Here is a 19,457-nt window from a genome sequence, read left to right as displayed (position 1 = left end):
TTATCTTATTAGTGGTTTTGTATATTTTGGCCTAACCATAATATATATTGTCCCGTAGTCCCAATTACAGTGATAAACTTTTTTTTGCAGATCCCATTTTAAAGGGTCAGTTTGCAGTTTGTCCGTAGACAATAAAGGTAATTAAAAGAGCAGCAGAACAGTCTATTTTATTTTGAAGGTTTTGATGCCTAGTGTTTTCCAACTACAGTTATTGTTTTTCATGCTTACAGTAAATAAGATTATTCTTATGTATTTCTTTACATGTTTAACTCTGCTTTCATTCTTGTAGATTAGGTTTTGAACCAGTGGAATTTATTTCCATTCTGATAACTTAATCATTGTATCGTTGATGAATGCACAACTTGACTTGTGCAACACTTTTTTCAGTCAGTCTATATATTCTGTTTGAATAAAAGTGAACCAGAGTGAAGTTTTTCTCTCTCACCACAAGAGGGCAGACACAGCCTTGATGAGTGGAGAAGCATTTACACCAAATAATCAACTCTGTAAACCAGAGTTACTAAAGCTCACAGACTGTTTGTGCTATTTGGAGACAGAAAAGCACAATACTGAATGATACTCAAGGAAACCTGAGCACATTTTCAGTGTTTATTTCTTTCAAGTCATCCACATAATAAATAGACAATTCAAACCAATTACACCAGACTGAAAAGGGGTGAAATTGCTCGACTTGGTTGGGCTTAAAAGGAAGCAGGCACTTACAAAAAAAACAACATTAGTGTGTATTATTTAGCAGGACTACAGTGAGACATTTTTTTTTTTTTTTTTTTTTTTTAAATAAAACCATGAGGCAGCTGCTTTCTGCTGGGTTGACAGCACAGGTACACAGAATCAGATCAGGAAACTTCTAAAAGCATATATAAAAAAATAATCTGCTGCACCCAGCTCTATTTCTGCAAACACACAACACACAGAGCGGCCGTAGATAAAAACTACAAAACAGGAAAACAATCTGAGGAATTAATAAAATGTGAACATGCAACGGAAGTGTGCGAGTTTGAATGTTTTTGGGGATTTTCTCCCACAGATTTATTTTATTTTTTCTGTTAAACAATGATTGAAAAGGTTTGCATGGTGTTCAGACCGTACTCATGTTTTAAACAGGGAACTGCAGGTTTAGTTAACACATCTGAGCCAGTTATTACCCAATCTATCAAGAAACATGAAGCTTATCTATAACTGACAGAGCCGTATTGATGAGGATTTATTACTGTGAATTACAAAATGCACACTAGCGTACTCCTTGCACTTCTTGTTCACTTCCCACCTCACCCAGAGTCACAAAAGTGAGTCCACAGAGTCTGGTATGCTGAAATGTAGTTTGAAAAAAAAAAGAGGCTGATTCAGGATGTGAGGTGATGTGACTTTGATAGCTTTTTTTTTTTTTCCTGTTGTGTTTCTGCAAAGTACTCTCACATTACCAGCAACTGTGCATAACTGTCAAAACTATTCATTGTAGATTTGCATGTAAGCTACTTTAGCATGTGGTCAACTAAAAATCACACTGAGGACGCCTTGTTATCTAACTAAACCCTCTGATCTATTAAAAAAATGAAGAGAAAAAAACGCTTGGCAACTTAGAAACAACGTGACTGCAATACATTTGGTCTTGCATTATTATTCACAACGGGTCACATACAAATATTTGGAATTTTTTTTGCATCTTGTCAACCAACAGTCCTGGATCTTTGAATTACAATTTGCATTGCAGTGAGATTATGACCTCAGACTAGGTTTGACACATATCTCAATCGCTGGCCTACAACAGTAGACAAATCCAGGCTTACAATAGTGAGTGTGTGTGTGTGTGTGTGAATGGACCACACAGTTAAATTAGGAGATAAGAGAGGTGATGACAGGCTACTCCTCAGTTTGAACTCTCTCCCTTTCTCTCTCTCTCTCTCTCAGACTATAGGAAATGCTTGCAACCTTCAAAGTTCCCTTATATTCTTGGCACAAAGTGGTTTACAAAGTTCCTCCGTCACATCATTGTGCCTGTGCAGGTTAAAATAAAGCTCTGTCACTGAAGTTAACTAAAGTTTGTAGTTTTGTTTGAAAACGTCAACTCTTAGTAAATAAATACATCGTTGTTAATGCGACAGCAGGCGGGCGGAGCGGGTGTGGGTGAAGACCGGGTCGTCTTTGGCACACGAGTGCAGTTCAGTGGCGGTGACACAACTTTTCTCTTTAGCACTCTGACGGACGAGCTCGAAACACGAGTTGAATATTGTCTTCTGCCAACAGCTTTGGTTTGAAAACCCAATGCCGGCCCCTTTTTTTTTTTTTTTTTTTAAACACATGATGTGCGTGGTTTCCTCTTTAAATCTGTTAATGTCCAATAACCAGATCAGGAAGCTTTTAAAGTCCAGTTCCAACGGCTCAGACCTCGCTCACTGGCAGGTCAGCGTCATCCAGGTCCACGTGTGGCTCAGGCATGTGGGGCTCAAAGCTGCTCCGTCGTCGCCACGGTGACTCCTCAGAGTTGTCGATGGTGATCGCCGGTGGGTCGCAGGTCACTTTGCCAGGCGCGTCTCCTGCAGGGACAGGCGTGCTGGCGTGTGGCTGTGACTGGGCCGTGGCAGCAGGCTCATGAAGTGCTCGCTGTCCCACGCCAGGCTGCGGGCGTGTACCGCACGTGACAGCAGCGCCCCACTCTGGGTAGCATGGTGGCATGGCAGATATGGGCGAGCGAGGGACGGGGGGACCCGCGGGGCTGCGGTAGAAGGCGGAGCGGCCGCCGTGGTCCTGCAGCAGAAACAGCGGGAGGACACAGAGAAAGCGAGAAGAAAATAGTTGTGTTTTTTTTTTTTTTTTTTTAGTAAGCAAAGTGAAATCCTGATATGTGCAGTTTTATTTGAGGGGACCGAAAGTGAGTTACAGACTTGGAATTAGCACCAGCGTGTGGAGCCGTATGCAGCTTTACTAGAGTTGGTACTGAAGGTTGTAGGTGCTGAAGAATGTAGCATTGCTAAAGAGGGGGAGATGGTAGTAGCAGTAGTAGTAGTAGAAGCAGTAGTAGTAGTAGAAGTTGAAGTAGTAGAGGTAGCGGGAGTAGTGGTAGTAGTGTCAGCGGGTTTTTAGTTTTGGTAGTCTCAACAGGTTGCAGTGGAGGAGCAGAGTGCCTTAGGAAGCAGTGGTTGGTTGTTGCTCATTATTTCACGGCTTTTCATTGTCAGATTTCAATCTCTGAAACACAAAACAGACGAATGGAGTAGAAAGAAAAAACAAACACGGCAGAGAAAGTGAAAGCAAAGAGGGGTTGTCGCTGAGCAGTAGGTGAAAAGTTGGTTAGAAAATTCAAATACCAATATCTGTGTCAACTTCCAAGTTACAGTATTTTGACACATCATTTCTTCCACAGAAGCACAATGATACCCTGTGACCTTTTGGCCTTTTAAATATTCTGATCTGTAAATCCACAAAGTACCACTTAAGCAGAAGAAGAATATTTAAGAATCAGTTTCCCCAACCCAAACATGTCTAAAGATCCTAGGTGGAGCCACACACGTATTAACAGATGCTTTATGCTGAATCCAAAGATCTAAAATATAATTCAAAAGACCAGATAATATATACAAAACTTAAGATATCCCATTACCCCCATGTACACCTGATTAGCTCTTACAAACCAAAATATTCTTAAGTAAATCAACACACACACACACACTATGAAAACCAAAAGTTTGTGACTCTGGAGAGATGTGGATTCAGCATCGGTGAGTCCTCAATTCAAAGCCGTTAAAACATTTAGCACACAAGAAAAGGTATAGGTAGTCAACATGGAAACAAGTGTCTTATCATGGTGTGTTTGAGGAAGAGAAAAAAACAAAAAACATACAGGCAGCGAACAGGAGGGAAGAGGAGAGACAAGCAGGATGTCACACATCTAAGACAGGTACACAGCTGCAGCAGACTGCAGAGATAACAGAGCGTTGAGGGAAGAGAAACAGAAGGTGTGAAAGACACATGTACCCAGTAATATAGACACAAGATACAAACAGGTTTTTTAAGGTATTCACAGCTAAGCTGGTCATGTATGCGTGTATGGATTATACATGAAATCATTCTAGTTTGTTTTTTTTACACTGAAGCGTCATCGATCATGGTGAGGACAGGTGAAAGCTGTGCAAGTGAAGCCATAAGGGGAGGTAGGGAGGCAGTGACTGCGGGTCTTTCTGTTAAATGGTCAAATTCCAGCTGTTTAAAGTAAAAAAAAAAAAAATACTTATTAGCATTTGAACAACTTGAGGTGTTCTTGGTTTCGTTGCCGGTGGCGACAGTCATCACATGCGAGAGAAGCTAAATCAAGCACACCTCAAGTCAAGAAAATTCTGGGCACTGTCTGCGAGCACTGAATGTAGTGGGCTCAAAACTTTGAGCCGAGTTCAAAGTGACAGTGTGGCGAAAAGAAAAAGGAAAGCAAATGAGGAGGAGAAGTGGATGAGGGAAGCGGCGAGGGCGTGAAGGGAGGAGCGCTTTGTTGGGTTATCACAGCCATACATGGTGGTTGGTTCTTAGAAAATAAGGAGCATCAGATGTGTGGTAAGATCTGATCGGCTCTGTACAACCACAGAGGGGCCAGCCAGTGAGTGGAAAACAGTATTAAAAAAAAAAAAAAAAAGGTAAACTTGTAGTTTTAAAAAGGGGGGAGGGGGGGGATTTAGAGGAGCTGACATACGTGCTGCTGCACTCCCCGATTCGAGACGTATACCTCTGTATACAGGGGTTCGACAGCCGTCTGGCCTGCCGCATCTGCAACAACACAGTGCAAAGCAGTATTAGAGCAGATGGGCTGTCTGCCCACAGGGACAGGGGGAGGTGGAGAGAATGTGACAAAGACAGGAAAGAAAAGAAAGGGGAAAAAGAGGAGAGAGAGAGAGAGAGAGAGAGAGAGAGAGAGAGAGAGAGAAGAGGCACAGAGGAGGTAAAGGTGGGTGAGAGGAAAACAAGCTACAAAGGGAGAGAGAGAAGGACATAGGAGGGAAGAAAGAGGGAACTGTAGAGAAAACTGCCAGAGCTGAGGTTTTGAGAATCATTTCCAGTCTAACCATAAGGGACCCACTGCATCAAAGGACACCCTCTCCTCTGCAGTCAGGACTATGGAGCTGGTTTCTCTCTCTCTCTCTCTCTCTCTCTCTCTCTCTCTCCTGATCCGGTCTGGCTGCCTGTCTCTATGCATGTAGGCTGCTGATTGAATGGATTAAGCTGTTCTAAAAATCAGGTAATATTCTCACACAGATAAGGCGTTCTGGTTTAGTATACCAGCCCGTCATCTTCACTAACAATCAGTAAAGGGGCGGCTGGCAGCTCAGGGGTTAAAGTGCTAAACATGAACCGCAATGCCCCCCCCCCCCATTTCCTGTCATCTGTTGATTGCCTAATAAAAAAGGCACAACTTCCCCCCCTGAAATAAAAAATAAAAATCTCTATTTTGGTGTTGGTTGGTGACAAGGAGGGATGAGAGGAAATGCAGAACAGGCTAAGTGCCAAGTTCTATGTTACTACTGAGAAAACAGCCTATAAAGTGAATCAATCAATGTAATAATTTCCTTTGCGGCCTGGTAGAAAATGCCCCGAGGCACGATGGCGGTCTGCGGCTTGAGAGTTTGCAAACACTGGTGCAGAGTACACAAAGCAGAATTTAGCTACATCAATCTTATTTTCAGACTTTACAACCTCAACGAGAACAGCTGGGCTTGATACATTTATAATACAATAATAAAATCACATAGCAAACTCATCCAAGACATACGGTCAAACTACCGTTTCTGCTACTCGGCATCTGTTTGAGATGAAGTCAAAAAGGAGTATCGAGTTATCTCTGTAGCTTGCAGCTATATATGAGATCTTGTCAGAGCAAGAAACATTAAACAATGATAAATAAATGACATGAGTGAAAAAAAAACCACACATCAGTCTTTTGAACAGTCTTGACTTGTCTCCTCCTTCCACCTGATGTCACTCAGTACGTAAGTCTCAAGTTCTGTCGGTGCAAGTTGAGTCTGAAGTCATGTCTGAAGTCATTTCCCTTGTTCACAGGTACATCTGAGGTCTCCAGTCAGATTCAAGTCTGCTTATAAAGACTTGAATCCATACTACGGTGACACTGTAGTGTGATATACATACTGTGGCAGCAGACCTCCCAGGCCCCCGCTGGGCCACAATGGCCCCTGAGACAGCCTTAATCCAGCTGTGCATCTCCTCTGGGCTGTCCGCCTGGTAGAGACAAAAGTAAAAGGACAAAGAGAGCAAGACGGTTGGTAGGTATAGAGACAAGCAAGAGGGCCATCACGGTGTTTGTGAACACTGTACAGAAAAACACCCGTACCTGTATGTAAAACGTTCTGGATGTGGTGACGACTTCGAACAGATTATCTCTCATCATAATGTCGCTGCAACATAAGAGGAAAACAGGTCAGACCGTATATATATATATATATATCTCATCTATATCAGTATCTACATCAGGAACATAAACAAATCCTTCTGGACAAAATATATTTTTTGTTTTTGGTGGAATGGTGAGATGCTGGGACATGTTAGATACCTCTGTTTACACTCCTGGACTTTGTGAACTTCCTTCAGAGGGATCATTCTCAGCGGCTCTTTCTCCTGTAAGTTAAGGAAAAAGACTGTTAATACTTAAAGAAGCCAAAACTTAAAAAAGGAAATACACTTGATAAAGATTACCATTTGTATTAGAAATGCTTTTTCTAATACAATGTCTTGAGAGGTTGTCTTGCTGAGTTGCTGTTTTTTGTTTCATAAGGACAGAACTTTCCTTACAAGCAGCAGATTGCAAACTAAAAACTGATAGTTGTAACTTTCTCGACCCGGCCGTTTCATACAGCAGACAGAGAGTCTGTGTCCTTGGGGCCTGTTGATAGCCAAATAGACAGATAGAGCTGTCAAATAAGGGCAGACATGGACAAGGACAGGGTATGAGACGTGCAGTGTTATCCTGAGGACAGTCTGTGTGCGTGAGTGTGTAAGGAAGGCCGGGGGGGGGGGACACGGCATGACAGGACATGTGAAGTGAAGGCATTGAATTCCACAGACGGCAGATAAAACATGTCAGAACTCGGGACTGTGTGTTTGCTGTTACTCTGCCTCAGACTGTCGGGGGGATTTAATCCTCATGCCTCATCAATAAAAAAACAAAAACATTTCTTAAAGGCTTCACATAACTAAATCAAAAGTTAATTACCAAATCTGACTTGAAGTAACTCATTGAGTTTTCCTCCAGGAGGAAATATCGCCGTTTCCAGTTCCTCATCTGGGGGAAAAAAGGGAAAAATGTTAAGACCTTTTGTAAAACTCCAAGGCAAAAGAAGCCACTATATATATATATATATATATATTTTTTAAAATGTTTTATATATATATAAAAAAATATATATATATAAAATTTTATTTTATATATATAAAATAAAATAAAAATATATATAGAATTGAACACACTGTAGAAGTTTCATTTCCTAAATCAAGTTGAAATCTCATCATCTGTCATTCCACCAGTCATAAGACTTTACATTCCCTCCCACATGAAGATGCGATTTATTTTTGTTGATGTCACTTTCATTGCAACAGTTCCAAGTAAATCATAATTGGCGGTACATGTTGATTTTGAGACTTGAGAGAATTTTTCTGGAAAGGTGTGTTGTAAATGTGCAGACTGATGCCCGCCGGCCACCACCACGAGCCAAATGCGTTTTAAGAATCACAATTCCTTCTGTGTTGATGGTCTTTTCTGAGCTCAACTCAACCCCACAGAGCATCAGGTACCCACCACGGCTCCCTGCTTGACGCAGTAGCCCGACTTGATGACGGTGTGCTCGTGAGTGGGCCGGCCCAGGAAGTACGGCAGCTGGCTGTGGGACCGATGCATGGCCTCACGCTCCGTTCTGTCTGCACCATCACCGCCGTCCTGCTTGAGGGTGAAGGACACCAGAAATATTGTAATTCCATGTTTCAAAACATCAGTACTTATGTTTTACTTATGCATGTTGTGGGTTGTATGAGCATAAAAATATATCTGCCACAATCCATGTTAGATAGAATTTGAGTAGTTTGGCAAAATATTCGTATAGTCATTGATAAAAAGGAGAGTTTTCATTGTTAATTAATCTGCCTGTTATTTTTCTCTATAAATCACTTAAATATGATGAGAATTATATTTCAGAAAATACGGAAAAATGTCCATTACAATATATAGCGCCCATGACGATGTGTTCAAATTGCTTGATTTGTCAGACTAACAGTCCAAAACCCATATTAAGTTTTTTTAATTATATACATTTTTTTGCTCGATAAATGACTAATCAATTATCGAAATAGTTGCGCTAATGATTAATCATCTCAGCTCTAATAGTTTTATGATGATAAAAGGATATAAGGACTGTGGGAGATATGTATTTATAGTGCAAGTTCAGTTTTCCAAAATAACATACATTTAGCCTACTTTAATCAAAGACAGTATCAAATTGCACTCACTACTAAATGTTCTGCCTACAGTTTGTCACTGTTGTGCTTCCCTTTAGGTGTAGAAATCTTTGGGTCTAATACATATTTGGACATGTCGAGCGCAGTTATGTGCAGGCATGTAAACGCAGTACGCCGTGCAGTACACGTGTGCGTCATGTTTACCTGGGTCTGGGTGACGATGGGGACTCCCCCGATGATCTCTGTCTTATAGGAGACTTGTTTCTTGGGCCCGACGACATCCGGTAAAGCCTTCTGGTTCTCTGCATTCTGCTGCCCATCAGACAACTTTGGCACCTTAGGAAAACACAAAAAACACACACATCAGACAATTTTCCAATTACACAAACAAATACTAAAACAGGAACAAGCATTTTGTGGGATGAAAAATACTCCTTTTCTCCATAGTTAAAATCCAGTATGTGCCATTCAACACAATTAATGTAATTTTCTTTCTGGATGGTTAAGGCCTCATGGAGAACAATGGAAACGGTCCTTTATCCCAGCACTCAGTACAACAATACAGCATCCTGTTAGTCATGCTCTGACTCACTCCTATCTAATGTCTTGGCAGTCCAGTCATTCATTTCTACAGAAAAAGGAAATATAAACGTTTCTTCCAAGTGATAAGGCATGAGCCAAAAAGAGATTAGTAAAGCTGACTCAGGGATCGACTGTGTGTGTGTGTGTGTGTGTGTGTGTGTGTGTGTGTGTGTGTGTGTGTGTGTGTGTGTGTGTGTGTGTGTGTGTGTGTGTGTGTGTGTGTGTCTTACAGTGATCTTGGTGGCTTTATTGAGAGCGTTGACCCAGTCCACCAGGTCCTGCTGATCATTGGCCTGCAGGAAGAACTTCCTCATCCCAGCGTTGATGACTAACGGATCATAAAAAAAAGAAAAAAAGAAAGAGCAGTGGGAACAATTCAATGAGTGAAAGTATTTTCAGACACCACTATGTTCCCTATAATCCACTCATCCTATTCATCCTGTGTTTAACACGAATCACACTCAAATAGGTGCTAGAAGTCTAAAGAAGTATCATGAAGTGGGTGTTGACTGATTGCGCTTTTGGCCTGTCTTGAATAAAAAAAAATATGATTGAGGTTCAGCAAAACAGAACCGCTGCCACAGATTTCTCTGGAAGTGAAAAAACTAAACTGGGCCAAGGGACTCTCCCACACACTACCAGCAGCATCCCCCCTCCATGTGGTTGATGACCCAGCTGCCTCAGTCAGCCACCACCTACCCGATTCTCACCATGACGGAGGCAAAAAAGAAAAAAGCCCACGGCTACGAACCACTCAATATTTCCCGCACATTTTCACGCCCATGTGAACATGAGCGAAACCCCATTTTCAAATCACAAAGAAAATTTTGGGTCGAATGCCGATTAGCTATGGATCAGGATTTGGGAGCTGAAAGAACTCAAGTCTCTCATTCTCTCTCTCTCTCGCTGCCATAAATCCTTCAATTACCCAGCTCAAACCATCCTTGTGTCTCCTCCACTTCCTTTAGACACCATGGGAATGAATTACATGAAAGCTGGACTGGTAAGTCTGGCGGGGGCGAGTTGTAAAAGCCACTGGGAGCTCAAACTTTGTGCCACAATGAGGGTCATTCTTCCTTGTTCTGTGTCTTTTTGGTCCAGCTCTTAAGACACATGCAATACCTTGCTTTTCCTTTTTTTCTCCCCCGACTTTCCTGTAAATAAATCTGCCTGTCTGGTTTCATTTAACCTTCAGATGTGTCCACGGTGTGTTTGGTAAACTGCTCGGTAGTGGTGAAAGTGTAGCGGTCTCTCTCGGGCACTGGGAAAACAGAGGAAGGGTACCAGATCTGACTCATAGTTACACATCATAAAACAATTTGTGCCGCTGAGAAATGCAGCCAAGCACCAAAGTTCACACGAACACAGCACTCTTGATCGCTTCACACACACACACACACACACACACACACACACACACACACACACACACACACACACACACACACACACACACACACACACACACACACACACACACACACACACACACACACACACACACACACACACACGCACACACACAATGAACAGACCAATATCCATCATCAAGTCACAGACTGCAATCAAGTCTCTGCTTCGTTACTGTAAAAAAAGACTTTAGCGTGACGTTGATTACCTAACTTTTCGAAATATTTCATCACCCTATGTTTCTAGCTGCTAGATGCAGGAAGAGTGGGAGCAGCAGGATTCGTAGATATTAGCAAAACATGTGGCGCACAAACGGCAGTTTAAAAATAACTTCATGCATCTCTGAATCAGGTTCCGATTAGGATGCAGGCATCCTGTCGTAACCTCAACAAGGCAACTGGTGCGCACACACGGACAGACAAACTCAGTCACGGCAGTCAACACACTAGCATTTCCTGCTATTGAAGAGGATAGAGGAGGAGGAGGAGGAGGAGGAGGAGGTGCTCGTATGCAATCACAGGGAATGGAGGTTTACTCCTAAATAACCTGATGGTGGTTCATATTTACGCACAACATTTTTAAGTCCCGTCTTGACCGCACAGGGTGGAAAGACAAGGACAAATGTCAAGATAAAACGATATCTTTGTTTCTAGATATTCAATGGTTGGACATTGTTCATGGCCAGATGGGGCTCAGAGTATCAAAAAAAAAAAGGTTAAAGCTGCCTGAATGCTGCTTGACTTTGGAGGCTGAATAGCTTCAGACACTCCCTCAACACACTCTGTGACGTCAAACCTGGGGTCACTGTGTCCAAACATTTCTGTAACTTTCCAAAAAGTGACACAAAACTACTTCTTCACAAGCAGAACCCAACCCCAAGGTTCAGTATTCTGCAGAGCACATGTGTATCAACATCAGTTGGCCTTCAAAGCTAGTGATGCACCGAGTAGAACAGAAGAAGAAAACCACGAGCTGATTCAAACAATGGCTGGGGGATGCATTCAACATGTTTGGAAAGCGACTTGATAAACAAAAACTCAGATCATCAACTGCTGTGGCCGCCTGCATCTTTGTGAGTTGGCTAAACAGACAATGTTGAACAAGGCGGTCGGGTCAATGGTGGAGAAAGAATGCTGGAGAGCGATGCTTGACCAGGTGTAAAGGGTGGAGAAGGACAGCAAACATTCCTCCCTTAGGTTACATTAAGTGTACTCAGCTTAGTCAACATGTGATTAACCACACCATCACTGCTGATGTTCACAAAGCACTGCAGGCAACTTCAATACTTTAACGAGATGTAAGTGTATTTGACAAGCTGGGTTATCGGTTAATATGATTCATACAGGCAATACTATTGTCCAAGACACAGCTACTCCGTGCCAGTATGTAAAAAAAACAAAACGGATTTAAACTGTAAAAAGGTTTGAGAAATGAATGAAATGCTTTTTAAATAGGTCTTTATTTCCCCAAATTAAAAACAGATGTTAAGACTGTGATGATCCATGTTTTCTTACCGAAGCAGAATTCTGCCTTAGGCCTCAGCTTGGTGGCATCGCTGACCTAAAAGGAGGACAAAGCACACAATTGTTAGCTTCCCAGTTTGACCGATTACTGTAAATCATTCCTATTTATGCATAATTGTACAGTGTAAGATGAGTTTCAGTGGAGATATTTATTTTTACCTTAGAGATGTAGGTGAGTTTGAGGGAGCCTACGCAGTCTGTACCAGCAGGCAGGTTCTGTGGGAGAGAAAGAACAATATGGTACGCAAGCAGCAAAAAGATTGACTAAACATTAACCTTTTTAATAAGGCAGGAGCCTTTAGCTGTGGATTAACGACAGAATATAAAGTGGTGGGAGAGAGAAGTCAAGTTCTGCAGAGCAAGTCAATATGACAGAGTTAGTACAGCATGCGTTGTGCACTCCATGACAGTTGCTCTGCTTCTGAAACTACGGGATCCAGATTTAACATCATTAAAATTCAAGCTTTTTCAATCTATAAAAAGAAAGAGACTTGCTGAATTATTTAAAATTCCTCCTGCACTACACAATTTATAAATACTTCATGTAAAAGTGCACTCGAAAATGCAGCATCTCCAAAACCAGCACGATGAACAAACTAAGAGGACAGTTACACTGTAATAACTGTGACATCGGGGGTCATACGGCAGAAAATCATGGCCACTGTGGTCAAAGCAAATATGGGTGCTCACCACACGGACTTATCTAGACCAAGGGAAGAAAAAAAACAAACTAATCCCAGGTTTAGAGTGTAACTACGAGTTAATTCTAAACAGATTTACACAAATGTCTGTCGGTACCTAAAATATGAACTCACCATTAGCCCTGACCTGCTCCTGTGCCTTTAATATGGGCCTGACTGCCTTCAGCTAGCATTACATAATACGAGCTCTCCCATCCTTGCATGACTCTCTGGCGATGGAAACATTTAGCCTGTACTTAGTTTTGTGTCCATAATGAATGACGACAGCTAAGCTAGAAGTGGCCTGCAGTTCCTCTGCTGTTGCACGAGAGCTGATCCTTCACGCTGGTCACTAACTAACGTAAGCTGACTCAGCTGGCATGCAGTTTGCCTGCAAATTGTCCATTTTTCCATCAAGAAATTAAACATTAGCCTGTGCATTTACCTGTGTGGGGTTCGCTCTTGAAAATAAAGCTAAGGGGCTAAGCTAACTCAGCCATGTGTCCTTACCTGTGGGTTGTCCATGAACCACACCAAGCTTCCCTGCTGCGTGTCCAGTATGAAGTAACGACGCAGGAACTTGCCACTGCTCTCGTTCTCCTCTATGTCCAGGAAGCCACAGATGCGGTTCTGTCGGTCCACGTAAGGCATCTTGCCGCCGGGACATTCCCTGGCCTGCTGGGGCCGGGAGTGGGGAGGAGTGGGGGGGGCAAGCGGGACCCCGGAAAAAAAAATCCTGAAGGGACAGAGAGGAGTGGAAAGAGATAGAGAATGAATGAAGAATTTACAGTTGTCTTTGTGGTGAGCCTTGCTAGCGTGACCCACTCCCTCTCCCTCTCTGTATCTACTGTATCTCTGGTCTCTCTGCCACCTGGAGCTCACTAGGCTGCAGCCTGCCAGGGGGATCATGTGACACAAACCACAACCCCGCCTTTTATCCTTTTATATCAGCCTCACCCACTCTCTCTCCCCGAGTCCCTCTTTTCTCTCGCGAAGCGCCCGCTACACACCGTCACACTCTCTCTCTTCTTCACCCACCCTGGGTTGCTCTCTTTCTCCCTCTTTTTTTCACAGTCCTCTCCTATATCTCCTCCCAACTGCTCTCTCATCCGATTTGGCAAGCCTCTGGCCAACCCCTTTCTATCCCCTCCCTCCCTCCCTCCCTCCCTCCCTCCACAGCTGAGCACCCACTTGTGCACAGTCAAAAAAAAAAAAAAAAAAAAAGCGCCACTGAGCTCAGCCATGTTAGACACAAAGAAACAACACCAAAACGCCCTCAGAGTCTGCGCGGGGGGGGAATGTGCAATGTTTAACCTGCTGCGGTTCAACACATCCCTGAAACCTAAAAAAAGTAAATGATTACGTTACATCTCTTTAGTCCTACGAGTGTGAATGCTCGCATGTCAATGTCAAACCCTGTGTGGGCGGCTGCAGCATTACTGTAGGCATATTGTCGCATTAGCCTGTTTAAGCTGCTGTCCTTTTGGACCCAGCCTAAAATATGTGATTGAGACGAGTCTTTGGAAAGCAAAGATAAAGACGCTCTTTTTTCTCCAGGACATTATGAGCGCTGTGTGGGCGGATGGGGGCAACGCGGGGACAAAAGGCCTGGTTGTTGTGCATTGACTCTGAGCTGAGAGCGTCTCGGTTAGCCCCTGCATCGACCCGAGTCATCACAGGCACGAGAAAAAGGAGCATCACTGTCAGAGGAGACTATCTGAACGCTGCACAAATAGTGATTGTTATGCGAGCATGAGAGCCGTCTCTGTTGAGTTTAGTGATCCTGTAAAAGAGGTTCATCTGCATTTCACTGATGTGGAATAGATGTTAGAAATAATGCAAAACAGCATCCCAACAAGGTGAACAGTCAGGAAACCATGTATGCTAATAAGACTTTTAATCCAATGGCTTTATTCTTGTGGAAAAATAGGTATACTAGCTATAGTAAGACCCATACTGAATTTTTTGAGGTTGATAGCAATACTGATATTTGAGAGTTTAAAAAAATCTGATGAAAATATATAGGCCAATATATTTTTCACATAAACACATAACAATAGGAGACATTTTTTAACAAGGATTACTTGTTTTTAAGAATTGTGACCATGATATGTGCTGAGCCGAACAATTTAAGTGGCTAAAATCAATGTTTTTATAATAATGTAGCAAATAACAAAGTGAAAATATTGTGACAGTGAGAAATAGGTCGCACATATTGATTTTCAATTGATATTGTGTGTTATCCCCTGAATCTGCAGATCCCCCTCAGTTTTATTGAGCTTATGTGAGTTTCAGGTCATGTTTAACTGTCCAACACGCAACTTCACTATTTTGGTTCACTCTCACAGCGTCGTTTTCTAACGCAGAAGGCAGCTGTTTGTCATGAAAGAGCTCAAAAAAACATATTGTATCTACCTGCTCAGCTCCAAACGGCCATTAGCAACTAGCATTTTAACATAGTGGAGCATTAATCAGCTAAAGAGCCAGATAGTTCCTTCAGGAGCCCAAAAACAGAGCTGTAAATATTGGTGTAACAATCGATAAGTGGCCAAATTTATGATAATGTTGCTCCGTAACACCTAGATGTGTAAATAATCAGCTTTTTGCCATATCAGCTTAAAAGGTGATACTTTAACGTCATTGCTTTCTGTTGGACAAACATTTTGACACATTTAAAAAAAATAATTTAGACATATTATACACAGCGATTTCTTGTTACTTACTGGACGTCAAATTTGAACTAACCAATATATATGTACTTTGCTTATATCAGAATATGTGGTCATGCTGATTTATCTATCTGGTGCCAACCCATAAACATGACGTAGATGTTTTAATCTCAACTAATTCCTAATCAAGGATGAACAAAGTTTGGTGTCTGGCTGATGGACAAGACTGCATGTAGCACAATGCTGGATTTGGCTTATCCCCATCTATTAAATAAGAAATTGGCAATACAACTTATTGCAATCTTATCTGCCTGTACTGTTTATTTGCATAACAAAGTCAGACTTTACATTTATTTTAGTGTAAACATTACCATTAGATAATTTACGATCACATTGTTTTCACAGCCCAATTACTTGTGTAACCCATCCATTGTGTTGAGGACAAACACACACAGTATAGCATCTATTTGAGTAGTCTAGGTAGCGAATCTGGGTTTCTGAAGCCAGGATATGATTTTTTTTTTTACATGCTCAAACACATAACCAGGATACTTCAAAAACAGATCCTTGCCAGGATACTAGTACAAAGGCACTCATTCTGTCTGCTCAAAACTGGGAGGCTACAGAGCAGGGGCCCCCTGTGTGATAAAGAAATACTGTAACAAGACTGAGTGGAAGTGAACAAGAGAAAAGTGAAAGGAACGGATTAGCAAAATAAATGAAAATATACAAAAGTAAGAACCAGGAGACAGCAGAGACTAGAAAATATAGAAGGCCTAACTCTGAAGAGTGGCACAATCAGTGTGATGTCAGTCGACTTCTCTCTGGGTGAAACATTCCCACGGTAGACTCACTCTTTGCATTTGCTACAAGGCTTTGTCCACATCAAATGGCGGCCAACTGGTCACACATGAGGACAAGTCATAAAACAACAGTAAGGACCAGCTGGATAGCCCAGGATCAGGGTCAATATTTTCTTTCCATGATTTAGACTACTGCTGTGTCAATGAAAGCCACGCAACAGCTGTAAATAGCTGTGGAGCAGAGAGCGTATCTGGTGTTATAATGCCCACCTACCAAATCACTAATCTAGGTGCCGAGATCAGATTTCAGTGTGTACTACGGTGGTAGTTATGCATTTAGTTTTGGAGAAACCAATGAAAGAAATCCTCTATGAAGGGGGGGGGGAGCCATTTAGGGACTAAACTAATTGGCTCTCTGCGGGGTCAAAGGTGGGACAGATCATTCCGGTTCAGCTGGAAAGAGTCATTTGTGGTCAGCATGTTTGACAGGCTTTGGCCTTCACATTTACTGGTCCTGTTTAACACTGCAATATGCAAGTGTGTGTGGTTTTTTTTTTTTTTTAGTGTGTGTGTTTCCAGAACAGAACAAAAAATGTAGATGCTCACTCTGTCTTGGGTTACTAAAACAAAGCTTTTTAAAAAAAAATGTTTTAGTTATTGTGGATTTTTTTTTTCTTACTTATTTAAAATAATTGTTTGTTTTTTCTACCATGTATCTATGCTGCTGTAATCCTATAAATGTCGGGACTAATAAAGGATTATCTTATTTAAAAAAAATCAAAAAAAAATCTGTACTGTCTGGATCACAAACAGCTGACGTCACAGCACGCTGACGTAAGGCACGTCAAGTTAGCGCGACACTCTGCCAACGTTTTACGTTAGGCTGATAGCATCAGCGACTCTGGCCCGACGTTAACCGGGAGAGACACGGCTCAGGTTAGCCTGCTTTTAGCGGCTAGGTTAACTACTTCACACCACAACAACTTGTCAAACGATTCATTAAAAAAACAAACAAAAACACCCAACGTCGTATTAACGTAAATAAACGTTACCTAGGTAACTGGAATCTCACGTAAAGGGGGAAAGAACTTTGGTCACACACGGTAACCTCAGCGACCGTTCACATAGCCGTATAACAGGCGGCTTTACGACACAGGGGAGCTGCGTTAACTGCTCCTAACCGTTAATCAGCTTACCAGAGTCTGTAACTGCTGCTCTACGCGGCCGTCGGTCTCGGTGCTGTCGGGGTCTGTCCTCTCCGCCTCAGCCCATCTCCACTGATCCAGGACAAGCTGGTGCTGCTGGTGGTGGTGGAGAGTGTGGGGCATAGATTGCATATAACGAAGACGCTCACTCTGTACTGAAAAAACAAAAACTAAAAGTGGCTTAACCCTCACAATTTATGTCAGTCACAGTGTGTTCAGACCGGTTCAAAGTCTGATCATTAAAGTGAAAGTATTAAAAACAATAAAATTTGCAGCATTGTTTGGATGCAAAGGTTCACAAATCTGCATCTGTGCACAAACAAAGGTATTCAGAAAATCACAAATAAAAAGGCTATGCTACACTGAACATTACATTACATTACAGTCATTTAGCAGACGCTTTTATCCAAAGCGACTTACAATAAGTGTATTCAACATAGGTATTCAAGAGAACTACTAGTCACCAGAAGTTATAAGTGCATCTCCTTTCTTAAACAAGCATCTAAGAGCATAAACCAGAGCAAAAGTACAGTGCAGAAACAAACTAATATGAATACAATAAGTGCAACAAACTAATATGAATACAATAAGTGCAACAAACTAATATGAATACAATAAGTGCAACAAACTAATACGAATACAATAAGTGCAACAAACTAATATGAAAACAATAAGTGCTAAGTGGAAGGCTCAGGGTAGTACTTCTTGGGTGTAGTACTGCTTATCACATGTAAAAAGCAGGACTGACACTTAATATGTAATTTGCATAGTATGTGTAATGTGAATTTTGTCTTTACTCCCATTGAATGTTGCGTCATTCGTTCTTTTTGTTTTGCACCCCGTACCAGGAAAAACACACTGTCATTCCTTTTGTACTGCAATGCATACACATGGGTGGCAATAAAGTATTTCTTATCTTATTTTATTGTATAATAGGTCAACTGCGAACAAACACAATCTGCAGCTAAGGGCAGTGATGCATAGGCTAAAACCTTTCCGGAAAAAAAAATATAGTCAGTTCTGCAACTGGAAACATGACTGTGTGGAACATATTGTACAAGGATGGGCAGGGGAAACTCCAAACTTGCAGCATTGTTTGGATGCAAAGGTTCACAAATCAAACAGAGGGGTATCAGAAAATCACAAATAAAAAGACTATGCTACACTGAAGATTATATCACATGTAATGAGAAGGACTGCCACTTAATATGTCATTTGCTTTATGTGTCATCTGAATGTTTGCTTCACTCCCATTGAATGTTGAATCATTTGTCCATTTTGTTTTGCACCCGTACCAGGAACAACACACTGTTATTCCTCTAGGTATTTTACTGCACATGGGTACATTCTTTCTTATCTTATTTTATTGTATGATAGGCCGAGTGCAAAAAAACAAAAATCTGCAGCTAAGGGCAGTGATGCATGAAAGTATGAAAGTATGCATAGGCTAAAACCTTTCTGGGAAAGAAATATTGGCCAGTTCTGCAACTGGAAACACGACTGTGTGGAACATATTGTACAAGGATGCTCAATATGGATTACGCTGGAGAAATGTTTTGGACCTTTTTATGCTTTTTTTTTCCAACATGAAATTGACTGCCTAGTCCAGCTCCATTAGCTGAAACAACAGTCAATACTGCAGATCAATCCGTACAAACAAACAAACAGCAACTGTGCTACAGCCTGAGCCACATTATTATATAAGGTGACCACTAGCAAACAAATCAGCAGTACAGATACTATTTAGTATTTAGTTTGGATCAGGCCTGTTAGCCTGTATTAAAAATACTAATAATAAAATGGATGTTAACATCTGTTCCTTAATTGTTGTAATCTGCTCCATTCAAACATCAAACTCTTCAAAAGTTCTGGTGCCCTGAAAAGGAGACCAGAGTGAGAGCTCCTTCCTTATAAGCACCTCTTCAGTGGGTGTGAATATGAAGCGCATTGGTTCTCATGAGCAGCACATCTCCAGCAGAGTGGTGATTTAGCGACATCCAACGTTTCAAAGCTGCACACACTTTGGTCTGTCCTGTTTTCAATGCACGTTCACGTTTTGTCATTGCGTAACGTTTATTTCAACAAAGGAACTATTACTCTAAGCAAGTTAACTTTATTGGGT

The 19,457-nt window shown here is 41.7% G+C and overlaps 1 protein-coding gene across 5 annotated transcripts; it reads right to left on the bottom strand.

Moving 5' to 3' along the window:
• Positions 1–595: 595 nt before the first annotated feature.
• LOC129091973 (pleckstrin homology domain-containing family A member 1-like) lies at positions 596–17,472 on the bottom strand. 5 transcript variants are annotated; one of them, XM_054599696.1, is made up of 14 exons: positions 17,327–17,472; positions 13,169–13,394; positions 12,138–12,194; positions 11,970–12,015; positions 9,276–9,373; positions 8,668–8,799; positions 7,811–7,951; positions 7,229–7,297; positions 6,569–6,633; positions 6,350–6,413; positions 6,148–6,237; positions 4,700–4,773; positions 3,860–3,934; positions 2,450–2,766 (listed from the first exon to the last, which is right to left on the bottom strand). In XM_054599696.1, exons 2-14 carry the CDS (start codon positions 13,307–13,309, stop codon positions 2,535–2,537), a joined length of 1,284 nt encoding a protein of 427 aa, XP_054455671.1. In that variant the 5' UTR covers positions 13,310–13,394; positions 17,327–17,472; the 3' UTR covers positions 2,450–2,534. The 5 variants fall into 5 exon arrangements, with proteins under 5 accessions (XP_054455666.1, XP_054455668.1, XP_054455671.1 ...); XM_054599694.1 differs by lacking the exon at positions 3,860–3,934; XM_054599691.1 differs by lacking the exons at positions 3,860–3,934; positions 4,700–4,773 and having other exon boundaries at positions 596–2,766.
• Positions 17,473–19,457: the final 1,985 nt, after the last annotated feature.

The sequence above is a fragment of the Anoplopoma fimbria genome, chromosome 6 (assembly GCF_027596085.1).
Source record: "Anoplopoma fimbria isolate UVic2021 breed Golden Eagle Sablefish chromosome 6, Afim_UVic_2022, whole genome shotgun sequence".
Classification (NCBI taxonomy): domain Eukaryota; kingdom Metazoa; phylum Chordata; class Actinopteri; order Perciformes; family Anoplopomatidae; genus Anoplopoma; species Anoplopoma fimbria.
Note: the sequence above shows the minus strand (reverse complement) of the source record. Positions and strands in the feature narration are given on the sequence as shown.

Excerpts from the sequence above, each read along its gene's own strand:
- LOC129091973 (XM_054599696.1), bottom strand. The coding sequence starts at position 13,309 with ATGCCTTACGTGGACCGACAGAACCGCATCTGTGGCTTCCTGGACATA. Across the intron at positions 8,800-9,275 it reads ATAAAGCCACCAAGATCACT|GTGCCAAAGTTGTCTGATGG; the intron begins GTAAGACACACA and ends TGTTTTCCTAAG. Across the intron at positions 6,634-7,228 it reads GTTACTTCAAGTCAGATTTG|GAGAAAGAGCCGCTGAGAAT; the intron begins GTAATTAACTTT and ends CTTAACTTACAG.